The sequence below is a fragment of the Elephantulus edwardii genome, unplaced genomic scaffold (assembly GCF_000299155.1).
Source record: "Elephantulus edwardii isolate Elephantulus edwardi_28Jun2011 unplaced genomic scaffold, EleEdw1.0 scaffold00075, whole genome shotgun sequence".
Taxonomy (NCBI): Eukaryota; Metazoa; Chordata; class Mammalia; order Macroscelidea; family Macroscelididae; genus Elephantulus; species Elephantulus edwardii.
Genome location: NW_006399825.1, coordinates 6163658 through 6176235, shown reverse-complemented (window position 1 = coordinate 6176235; position 12578 = coordinate 6163658). Strand labels below are relative to the sequence as shown.

The 12578-nt window shown below is 43.4% G+C and overlaps 1 protein-coding gene across 1 annotated transcript in view; it reads right to left on the bottom strand.

Moving 5' to 3' along the window:
- BZW1 (basic leucine zipper and W2 domains 1) overlaps positions 1-10993 on the bottom strand; it is a 17246-nt gene extending 6253 nt beyond the window's left edge. The window contains exons 1-7 of the mRNA XM_006889141.1: positions 10909-10993; positions 10209-10283; positions 6194-6370; positions 4507-4601; positions 1776-1841; positions 1158-1293; positions 8-93 (exon numbers count right to left, since the gene is read on the bottom strand). Of these exons, the coding sequence (XP_006889203.1) occupies positions 8-93; positions 1158-1293; positions 1776-1841; positions 4507-4601; positions 6194-6370; positions 10209-10283; positions 10909-10993 (720 nt within the window). The remainder of the gene's footprint in view (positions 1-7; positions 94-1157; positions 1294-1775; positions 1842-4506; positions 4602-6193; positions 6371-10208; positions 10284-10908) is intronic.
- Between the last annotated feature and the right edge of the window lie 1585 nt (positions 10994-12578).

Genomic DNA, 12578 nt, shown 5'->3' with positions numbered 1-12578 from the left:
TGCTGACTTTCCGAAGACTTGCAGCTACTGCGTTGATATCTTTTTCATTTATCCATGATTTAAAAAGTTTTACAGCAAAAGCTGCTGAAACCCCTATGAAAGAATTAGAGTTTAATAGAAATACTTTGATTTTCAACAATTACTACTAGTTCTTCTGCTTCATACACTTCAAATGCGCAAGGATTACTTGATTCATTCTAAATTTTTACCAATTTACTATCGAGTACACTGAGGGTAAAAATCCTGTGCCTGTCAGGGACTTTTCCAAGAATTAAAGTAAGGCATGCCAAGTACTCAGCTAGCTTTGTCATTATTCTGCAGAGCAATTCAACTATGGAAATCACAAAAGGGAACGATTTTTCCTCATAGCTTGATATTTCCTCTAACGTCATCTTTTCTATTAAAGATGATCCTAAAATCTCACAATTGGAATGAATCTTTCTGGGATTCTTACTGAATTTGGATTTACTTTCATTACATACTTGAATTTTATGAAGATCTTAGAGAATTTCTGTATACCTGAAGACAGTCTAACCCGAAGCACTACAGGTAATTGTCTACTATGGTGAATGAGCATATGAAATTAGAGAATAGCCAATAATGCAATGATTTAGAAAATTACAATGTAACTTGAGAAGGGCTGGAGAGCATTATGCTGAGTGAAAAAACCCAGTCTCATAAGGACAAATACCACACAAGCTCATTATTGTAAAAACAGAAAGATAACTAGTAAAACATCTATGAGATCCAAGGGGGGTATGGTGGAATGGAAGGAGAGGGGAAAAGATCAGAGGGAGGAAATCATAGACTTGCACTATTTGGAAGGTGGAGGGAGGGGAGAGTAAAGAAAGCAGGAAAGATCCAGTGGGGGGGATCTGGAAAGAGGGCAATGGTGGGCATGGTTCATGGATTAATTTTTATAGAATACAATGAATAGGGGATGACTGTAGGAAACACAATGTGAATGAAGGATAGTGTGAAGCATAATGTATACAAACTTCCCAAGCAAAACAAAACAAAAAACTCAAATCCCCCCAAAACGAACCAAAAAAATCCAACCACCAATCCTCCAAGAGTTATACTGATTTTTCAATTAATCTTTCAGGTTCTTATTTACCCTATCCCCAGTTAACTAAAGATCTTCAAAAGTTGATTACCTTCTTTAACCAAATTCTCATTATAAAGGCTATTAAGAATGGATGCATTAAGTGTTCCATTAGCCAGAAGAACACCAGTCAACATAGCCAGCTTGTTTCTCTCAGACTCAGAAAAACCCTTTAAGAACAGCAGCAGCTACAAAAGTGAAAAAGAACAAAGGCATTACATTAAGATAATTAGTAAAGCACACTGTATCAGAAAAAGTAGGGGTTCTAAGCATCCATGTCTGTATCTCCTGAGTGAAGAGCTAGTTAACCTCTCTCTATGTGCCTTGGTAAGTACAATGTGGTTAGTATAAGCAGTCTCCAGGTGTGGGGGACTATGAAATGTATTACTGTAATTAGTGTCTGGCATGCGATTATGTCTGGTATGTATTATCCTTGTATGATTTTCTGCAAATCTGTATATTAAAATGTCAAAAAGATTGAAACAAATATCATTAATGAGTTAATATTCAAACTACATTCATTTCACTTTCGAGTCTTTTTCCTCTTAAAAAAATGTTGACAGAGCTATTAAATAGTTTATGTAACAAAATTAGAAAGATTCCAAAACTGCACTTAATAGTTCTCTGATTTAACCTTATTTCCCCCCACAAAGTGTACTGCTCCTCATACCTTTTTAACTTCATCTTCAAAACCTTTCTCCAGGTATTTGTAGCGCCTGATTAACTTGTTAAAAACCTGGAAAGATAATGGTCTCATTATCTCTCTTTGAAAAGAAAAATTCTTACATAAAAAGAAAAAAAATGTGGTAAATTATTCTAGATTTTTAAAATACTGTATTTCCCAAATTATACCTCTATTTGCAAGGCTCTGTGTGGGAGTTTGGAGGCTGGCCAGTGGTCAATGAGTCCAAAGAGACAACACTAAACCAGTACTATGATCCCAAGATACTTTTTGGCTGCAGGATATTTGTGCGGATAGCAAAATCTGAATGAAAAACACAGACAGATACTGCTACCAGACACAGATGGAATCTATGCACACAATGTATAGCAGCCGCCTGCATTAGCTCTTAACATAGAAGTCAATTTCCCAACACTCTAAATCAGTTTGAGAAGGGCTTGTTAATCCTAGAAGCCTGCAATATACTAACAATGTTAACACTTCAATAACCATCTCCCACAGTTTACAACTGTACTTTAAATCAAGGATTAATTATTAATAAAACACAAGTTATATATCCATTGTAGACAGTGACAGAATAGTAACCTCTATGTGCCTTGGTTTCTTCCTAAATACAATGCATTTGATAAAACTAGCCTCCCAGAATTTTAAAACTATGAAATCGATTATTGTATTTAGAACAGTGCCTGGCACTTGATAAATGTTATGATCCTTATTACCAGATTTTTCTGGGCATCAGAATGTCTAACACATTGAAATATAAAGAATGAGTTTATTCTGGACCTTTAAAACCAACCACCACCATTTCAGAATGTGACAGACAGAATACCGACATGGTGCCTGCAGTAATATAAATATGAAATTCTCAAATGAGATTTTGGTCATTAAACTAATCTTCCTGCAATTCATCTGTTCTTGTTAAAGTGCCGCTGAGTTGCAAGTGACTCATAGCGACCCTATGAACCCAAGTCCTGGACACCTTCTGTGTAACTTTTGTCCTTTCTCCAGCTTCATAGCATTTCCCGAGGCAAGCTATTTATTGTGGAAGTGGATGCCACTCCTGTTTTCAAGCTTGTTTTAACTGGGGAGGTTCACCGAACACCATCCACCATGGGTAACCTTTCTCACATCTGACTCATCAGTGTCACAGTGTTCAGCTTCACAGCAACCACAAGTTATCTCTGTACAGCAAGTGGACATACCAGGATTACACGATCTACAATTTATCTACCTTTTAAAACAGCTTTACACAGAATAATGCAACAATGGAATAAGGCACATATTCTTGTCTTTAGCTTATTATTTTTTCTAAGGATGAAATAATTTCACGGAGGAAGTGGGTAATTCTTCCCTCCCTTCGTTATCTTGCAGTACTCATGAAGCTTATGATACTACATGAAAAATGTTGTTATGTGCCATCGAGTCGTTTGTGACTCAGCGACCCTATGTACAACAGCCCTAAACCCTGCTCTATCCCGTGCCAATCGCACTGCCTCTGACACACCCATCCCGATTACCCCAGTCACTGAATCAATCCACCTCATAGTCTTCCCCTCCTGCACCATCCCTCCACCCCCCCAAGCATGATGTTCCTCTCTAAGGACCTGTCCCTCCTTGCAACATGCCCAAAGTATGTCAGACGAAGCCCCAGAATCCTTGCCTCCAAGGAATAGCTTGATTTAACCCTCTCTAGGATGAATCTGTTTGTTTTCTTGGCAGTCCATGGTACATTCAATACTCTTTTCCAGCACCACAGCTCGAAGACATCAATTCTCCTTCTGTCCTCTCTAGTCATTGTCCAACTCTCTGATGCTTAACAAGTGATTGCAAAGACCATGGCCTATATCAGGCGCACCGTAGTCTCCAGAGAGACACCATTGCTCGAGTACTTTAGAGAGGTCCCTAAAAGCAGACTTTCCCATCACAATACGTTTTTTGATTTCCTGGCTACTGGTGCCAAGAGTGTTGACCGTGGAGCCGAGCAAACTGAAGCTGCGAACAATCTCAATCTCTTCACCATCCATCCTGATGCTACCAATTGGTCCAGTGGTGAGAATCTTTGTCTTCTTGACATTGAGCCTCAGTCCATACTGAAGGCTGCAGTCCTTAACCCTCTGCAGCAAGTGCATGAGGTCCTCCTCAGTTTCAGCAAGCAGGGTTGTGTCATCTGCATAATGCAGACTGTTAGTACATCTTCCACCAATCCTGATGCCACAATTCTCCTCATAGAGCCCAGCCTCTCAGATAATCTGCTCTGCATACAGGTTCAAAAGGTATGGAGACAGTACACATGCCTGGCGTACATCTTTCCCAATTTTGAACCACACAGTGTTACCCTGCTCTGTCTGACAACTGCCTCTTGGTCCAAGTATAGGTTTCGCATTAGCATGATCAAGTGTTCTGGGACTCCCATTCTTCTCAGAGTCAGCCACAGTTTGTTACGATCCACACAGTCAAACGCCTTTGCATAATCAATGAAACAGACATTCTTCTGGTATTCCCTGCTTTCAGCTAAGATCCATCTAACATCAGCTGCAATATCCCTAGTACCACGACCCCTTCTAAACCCAGCCTGGACTTCTGGCAATTCTCTGCTGACATGAAAAACATCAATGAAAACATAAACTCTTAGAACTTTCAACCTTAAAATGTTTTCTTACATATTCTTATACAGTAGTCAAATTGATTAAAAGCCAACTGAAAAATTAATTTCATTTACCTGAGCAAATGCTTGCATGGTCTCCAGGTCTTCTTGTGCTGCAAACACACAGACATCTGTGCGCATCATGTCATCTGCCAGTGTACCACCTGGGGCTAAGGTGGAGTTTACAAAAATTTTGCAATGAGTTGAATTCTAAATTATTAATAAATTTTACTTTATATAAAAATTCAAAACCACAATTATTAAATTCTAAGAAATGCATAACAGCAAAACTGACTTGCCAGTAGGAACACAGCTGGCTTAGTGTATGTGCTGCTGAAGAGCGCACTGGCTAGCTAGTTTAATAAATATGATATCTAACTTTAGCATCCCAATGAAACTCAATGCATTGAAAATTTAATAATGCCAAGTGTGTCACGCAAGTGGAGATGCTCAGCAGGATCTGACATGAAAAGCTTCCACCCTGTCAAGATTCGAAAACACACTGCTGTTGAAGTAAATTCCAATTCAGTGACCTTCTGTTTGTTTTCTGAGGTTATAAATCTTAACAGGAGCACTGATGAATTATAACTGCTGACCTCAAAGTTAGCAGAGCAACACCATGCTCCGTGAGCTCCTTCAAACTTTAAAAGACATTCCTGGGAATATACTAGTCAGAAGCTCCTTATACCAAATGTCTCTAGGATATTTTATCAAAAAATTTCCTTGTGTGTTCTCAACCTGGAACCAACTTATAGTTACAGTGGGTTTTCACAGCCTGTAAATCACACAGGAGACTGACTGACCATCCTTCTCTCAAGGAAGATAAATCCAAACTGCCTTTGGTAGCACAACTCCTTACCGCTAGACCACCAGAGCTCAGAAAACTTCCTTAGTGGATGTCTGTCTGTTTTCTTGTTGTACACTGTCAAATGAATCGAATGGCACAGGAGGAGATTGCCCCTCCTTCAGAGGAACATCTGGTGGATTTAAACCATGAACCTTTGGGATTACAGTGCAGCTTCTTGCCACTATGCCACCAGAGCTCCTTCTTAGTGAATGTTTTTGAAGGGGGAGGAAAAGAGCCTCTTCAACTGCCTTATTGCACTGAATCTATAAACTGAAACTGGTCATTTTCTCTTCACTATAAATTTGCAACATAATGAAAAACACTGATTTGGCTAGGCATTAGAAGTTATGAATTTCAAGTTCCTGACTGAATTACTGAATAACTATTTGACTGCAAGTCACTTAGGCCTTTCTAAGCCTAAGAGACATATGTATGTATGTAAATGGAGTTTAGCATTGATCAACAGAAATCCAAGACCATGTATGCAATTTAAAATCTTCATTAAAAAACTATAGCTAATTTTAATGTGTTTTAACCCAACATATCAGGGATGCTGTAGGGTCATTATGTGTCACATATGTACCACTCCAGTCATTATGGATGTAAACTAGATAAGGCAACCTGCCAACTGACTCTGATTTCAGAAGGGAAAAGAGGGATAGGGTTAGGGGATAAAAACAACCATTCAAGGGAGCTCTGGTGGCCTAGTGGCAAGAATCTGTGCTGCAAGCCCAAAGCACACAGTTCAAATCTACCACATGCTCTGCTGGAGGAGGAGGGGCAATCTCTTCCTGTGCCAGCCAGAACCAATCTGACAGTACACGCACCGCAAAACTGTTCATATTCGTAATTTTCAATTCCATATACACACTTTCCCTAAATTAATTACTAAGCCCACAAGTCCCAGCCACTTACCCAGCATTCCACCGGCCACCAGAATGTCAAAGAGTGTCTCTGCATATCGGCGGTAATCAAGTTTTGCTCCAGAAGCATCAAGAAACTTAGCTACTGCTTCCAAATCAGTACCAGTTTCAGTTAAGCCTTGAATAATACAGTCTTGAAACTGAGTAGGGTCAAACCTCTCTTTTTCATCTGAGGGAAGAAATTAAAAACATTTAAAGATCATCATCATCTTACAAAGCTGTACCCATATTGAAAAAAATTTCATTTCATTTAAGAGCTGGAAACAGAAGCCAGATTACCTAAGACCTACATATAACAGACAAACAAGAGACTAAATAAATATATATCCTATGCAAGTTCATCCCGTTAGTACACACCTTCTACCACCTTTTCAAACAGTGGCCCTGGCCAATTTTCTACCTGTAATGTTTTATCATTACTTTTTGGCTTTTCTGAAAATTAAGCCATTCTCCAAACCTTAGTGAAGTTTGGTCCCAGATGCAATGTACATTTAAATTGAACAGCACCTCTCACCCTTGGACTAACTGGGGCTCTGGGTTTTTTTTCTTTGAATGGCTACAGTACTTTGTTTTATACCATTTAGTGTTTAAGATACTCCCCCCTCCAATTCTCTTTATTATTAACTTTAATGAAAATTTACAGAAACTTTAGATTTCCATTCATTCACTGTTGCACTTTTTTCCCCTCCCCACCTCCTTCCCCCCAAGTACCCTCTTCTCTTTGAAGAGTAAAAGAAAAATTCTTTGTTTTACTAAGATACTCTTTAAAATGTATATTATTAATCACTAAACAGGTAACAGAAACTGTTATTACTTGCTTTAATCTTCAGAACAACATTTTGATTCTCTTATTCAGAAGAGAAATTGTGGGTTGGAAAAATCCAGATAATTACAGGACCATACTGCATACTATGCTTTAAGAATGGGCTCTGGAGTTGAACTACCTGACTGAAATTCTGATCACCTACCAAATGTGTGAATCTGAGCAACTAATTTCATTCTCTAGAGTTCAAACTCCCTACAGTAAGGGCAATGCCACGCTTATGAAACTGTTATGAACATAAAATGTCACAAATGCTTGTACAGGGGTAATGCACGGTATTAAATATGTAAGGTCTTATCTACATGGGTTTGATTACAGAAACTAATATTCTCTAAAAAAAAAAAAGTCACAAATGCAAAGCACTCAGAATGTTGTTTTGGGCACCCGCCTAACTAAGCACATGAGTCGCTGTCACCCACTCCTTACTAAACAAAGATCAAAGGGAGCTCTGGTAATCAGGTGCAAGTCCTGCTAACCCAAAGGCTGATGATGTTTCAAAGGAACAGTGACTCCTCCTTGGGGGGAAAAAAAGACACACACAGCCTCAGATACCCAGTGGAGAGTTGCTAAGAGTAGGAATCTGAGGGGGAGGGTGTGTGTGTGTGTGTGTGTTGTGTGTGTGTGATTAACTCTTCCTTGTTTGCCTTGCTCTTCGTCCATATTCCAGGGATTGCTCAATCTCACATCAATCAGGATGGCAGGTCATCCTATTCAGAACTCTAGCTGGTAACTGGAACCTAAGTTATTTCTAGGTGGAACTTGGAAGTGACATCATCATCCAATAGTTACCTGCTAACATTATTTATATAAAGGCACTACCACCAGTACTGTTCTGACTTTAAATCGTCTGCTGCCTTGAAATGTCTTGGTCAAATGTGTATGAATGTGGACAAGCTAGAATCAAACTACTTTGGCCCTCGCAACACCTTCTCAAGCAATCATGGTCAAGTGTTTGACACTTGGTGTACAAAAAGAAAACAAATTTAGGATCAATACCTGACCCAGTTCTTTTTCAAACATCTTGTAAAATAAGGATAATATGTGCTTTTGAGCAAGTAATATTTAAATGTTTTGGGGAACTAATGTTGGGTTTAGAAGGGGTTGTGGTACTAGAGATATTGTAGCTGATGTTAGATGGATCTTGGCTGAAAGCAGGGAATACCAGAGGAATGTCTATCTGTGTTTCATTGACTATGCAAAGGCATTTGACTGTGTAGATCATAACAAACTGTCGCTGACTCTGAGAAGAATGGGAATCCCAGAACACTTGATCTTTCTAATGCGAAACTTATACTTGGACCAGGAGGCAGTTGTCAGAACAGAGCAAGGGAACACTGCATGGTTCAAAATTGGGAAGGACGAACGCCAGGGATGCATCCTATCTATCTCCACACCTTTTCAACCTATATGCAGAACAGATTATCCGGGAGGCTGGGCTCTATGAGGAGAAATGTGTGGTCAAGATTGGTGGACGATTTATCAACAACCTGCATTATGCGGATGACACAACCCTGCTTGCTGAAAAGGAAGAGGACCTGAAGCGCCTGCTGCAGAGTGTCAAGGACTGCAGCCTACAATATGGATTGAGGCTCAATGTCAAGAAGACAAAGATTCTCACCACTGGACCAATTGGCAGCATCAGGATGGATGGTGAAGAGACTGAGATTGTACACAGCTTTAGTCTGCTTGGCCCCGTAGTCAAGTCTTGGCACCAGCATCCAGGAAATTAAAAGGCGCATTGCCACGGGAAAGTCTGCTGTTAGGGACCTCTCCAAAGTACTGAAGAGCAATGGTGTCTCTCTGGAGACTAAGGTGCGTCTGATACAGGCCATGGTCTTCGCAATCACTTGTTATGCATCAGAGTTGGATAATGACCAGGGAGGATAGAAGGAGAATTGATGCCTTTGAGCTGTGGTGCTAGAAAAGAGTATTGAATGTAACATGGACTGCTAGGAAAACAAACAGATTTGTCCTGGAAAGGGTTAAACCAGGTGGCTCCTTGGAGGCAAAGATTCTGAGGCTTCGTCTAACATACTTTGGACATGTTGTGAGGAGGGACCGGTCCCTGGAGAGGGATATCATGCTTGGGAGGGTGGAGGGACAGGGCAGGAGAGGAAGGCCCTCTATGAGGTGGATTGATTCAGTGACTGGGGTAATTGGGATGGGAGTGTCAAGAGACAGTGCGATTGACACAGGACAGAGCGGAGTTTAGGGCTGTTGTACATAGGGTCGCTATGAGTCGCAAGCGACTCCACGGCACATAACAACAAGAACAATGTGCCCCAAACAAAACACCTTACACCACATACTATCTAGCTTTGCATCACTTGTGCAGTGCTCTGCTACTGCGTTCAATATAAACAGTCTCTGATTTAAGATGTATTTGTTACCTGTGGCCTTTTTTGAGGATATGGTGGTTTCATCTTATTGAAGTATGTGAAGAGGCCATGGTGGCATAGGGCAAAACATTATTTGGCCAGCAGCAGAAATTCATCAGCCACTTTAAAGGGAGAATGACAGGAAGCTGCCTCTTATAAAGATTTATACCCTCAGGAACCTGTGGGTTGCTAGGAGTTACAATGGCAGTGGCGCTTACTTTTAACAGTGTCCAGGTAGTGTAGCACATTATGTGGTGGACTGGTGATAGGCTGGTGGTTTCATGCCCCTGCTGTTCTAGGAGACAATGAGCAGTCTGCTCTCATTAAGCTTTATAGCTTGAAAGCACAGATGGATAAACCCAACAGCAGAAAGCCTGGTTTTGTAATGGGCACTCATATAGTATTGCATGGTATCCTGCTAATGCTATCATTCTCAGATGTTCATTTACTCTTAGGTACCATCAAGCCGACTGCAAAATTACTGACCCTGTAAAACTGGAATTCTGCCCTCTCTTGTGGATCCTCATCATCTCTGGTATTAAAGTGTCAGAATTTACTAGCTAACACTAAGAAGAGTATTCACCAGTATGCTTAGAAATACGCTGATTCAAAACTAAAGGTGGCTTGGGAAAACCCCAGGTAAAGCAAAGGTGTATCTAAAGGAAATCGTACTCAACTAGAAATTCAAGTTCCTTCCTGATATATTCTTTTGAGGTTTTAGTACCAAGCAACTGCCTGCCAGGGGAACCAATAAATGCAAAACACCCTGGAAATTCAAAGAGCTGTATTAAAGGAGAAACATTTACCTCTTTTTCTAGTTTTAAAACGCTGGCCTGATAGCGTTGGCTTTTGCTGCTTTTGATTATTCATAAAAGACACCCTAGGAAAAGAAAAGTAAGGCCTTTATAAAAAAATTACTGTCAAAACAGGATTTTTTTTTTTTAAACCCTCTATAATGTACACTTTTATGAGGATAACATAGTTGGTGCGGCCAGCTCCATTTCCCTTGAAACTTCAAAAACTGCAGATTCTCCCCAAAAGAAATCACTCAAACAAGTGCTGTGAAATATATCCTCAAACAGGGTCACGGTGACGGGTGCCAGTCATCCCATCATAAAAAGATTAAATTTACATTCTTCCTTGTTCCTCTTTAAGGCTCCATACGTCTGTATGATTCCAAAGCCATACACTTAAGTTACGCGACAGAACGACTTCCAGAGTCAGAGGTATTCGAAACGTGTCTGCCAACCCTAGGGCTCTGTTACAAGCCGAAGTCTCGCTTCGAAAGCGCCTGCTACCAACCCTTCCTTAACTCGTGCCTGGAACTGCAGAGGCCGCTTGCACCACCCGCTCCTGCAACACCAACCGAGAGCAGCAGGCCAAGCCTCCTTTGCCCCACTCCCGGCCTCCTCCCCGGGCACGTGTCTCCCTACCCACAGCCCGCCCGGGACTCCGGCTCGGGAGGCGCAGCGCCCGCCCAGCCCCGCGGGCTCCTCTCCGCTGATGCCGATGCCTGCGGTGGCGGCCGCCGCAACGAGCGGACCACAGGAGCCGAGGCACTCCGCGCCGGGGGCCCAGCCGCCCCGTACATCCGCTCGCCCTCCAGCGAAAGCAGCGGCCGAGGCGGCGGCGGTAGTGGTGGTGGCGGCTCCTCCCGCCCCGCCCGCCCGGAAGCCCCCACGCGTACATCACCCAACAGAGGTCGCCACGGCTTTGTTACCCAGGCTGGGCAGGGCCCGGAGGGGGACCCGCCTCGGCCGCCGCCTCCCGCTCCGGCGCCGCCGCGCGCACCCGGATCCCCACATCCCGGCGGGGTCGCCGTCACCCCGCGGCCTCTCCGCCAACGCGGGGGCCCCGGTGCTCGAATCCGGGCCCCTGATCCGGCCCGGCCTCATGCGGCGGCCTCCGCTCCAGCCACTCCGCGCGTCGGGCTGCCCTGGGCCCGCCGCCTCATCTGCCCGGCGTCGAGACCCCCTTCCCACGCTCGGGCTGGTGTAAACAGCCGGCGCACTTTACCGAATTTAAGGCGAAGAGAAAAGAGCCAGAAACCCTGGATGTGGCGGTAACTGCGGCGGTGTCTCCTCTGCGACCGGAACTAACGCGAAGAGGAGGAGGAGGGAAGTGGTGCCACCTCCGCTCGGACCGGGCTCCTATCGCGAGACTACGCCTGCGCCCGCCCCCATCGCGGTGCCCCCGGCCTTTTCCATGCCTTCACCCCAGGCAGAGGCTACAGTGGTGGGAATCTCCTGGAAGAGCTCTCCAGACTTGTTTATGCTCCTAGAGCGTTCCAGAGTTTTGAGACGCTTGTTCTAAATTAGCACCTTTTCCTTCCACTGCTGCTTGGTCCGACCCCTTGGATCCGATCCGCACATGGATGTGTTGGATGTACGAAGCACCCTGTCCTTTACGCCCCACTTTCGAGGAAATTGGCCACGTTCTCTGCACGTTCTCAGACTCCCAGGTCACGCTCCCGACCCCTTCCTCTCACTTCCAGAACTCGGAGTCGGAGGGCCGGGGTCCCTGGGGCCGAAACTGGGCTGCAGCCGAGCCTGCCTCTCTGACTTTGGGCCACTGGGGCCTGGCTTTGTCGAAGGCAGCCGCGTCTCTGCCTTCGCTCTGGCCAAAGCTGAGTGGGGGCGACATCCGTCCCCTGGAGGGTTTGTTCATTTGTTCAGCTGAGAAATCTCTGAACTAGACAATAGCTTCTGGGAGCATCAGAGTGCAAATAGAGATGCATAGCGGCTCCAGGACCTAGCTTGGTGCTTTTATTTCAAGTTTCTTTAGTTTGTCTCACCATTTGCTTCCTTCTTCTCCCAGAGCAGCCCTTAAACCACAGTTTCTCCCTGTAATCGTTTCTGTTCCTTATCAAACGTTTTGAGGAAAACATAGTCTTGTTAGTTGACTTCCCCACCTCCCCCTTACTTTTCTCTCTTCTTCCCCCACCTCGTGAGAAATTACTTCTCGGAGTTCAGTTATGCCAAGTGAAGTGATCCACCTCAAACATCATCTCACTTTGCTTCTTCTGAGCGTTGTTCTTTGGGGCTATAGAATTGATTCATATGACCATCAAATCTGAACCCTGTGCCGTCTTCATTATCTCTTACATACTTGAGCCCATTGCTGCAATCACTGTGTCAATCCATCTGTGTGTGTGTGTGTCTTCCTTTCTTTCACTG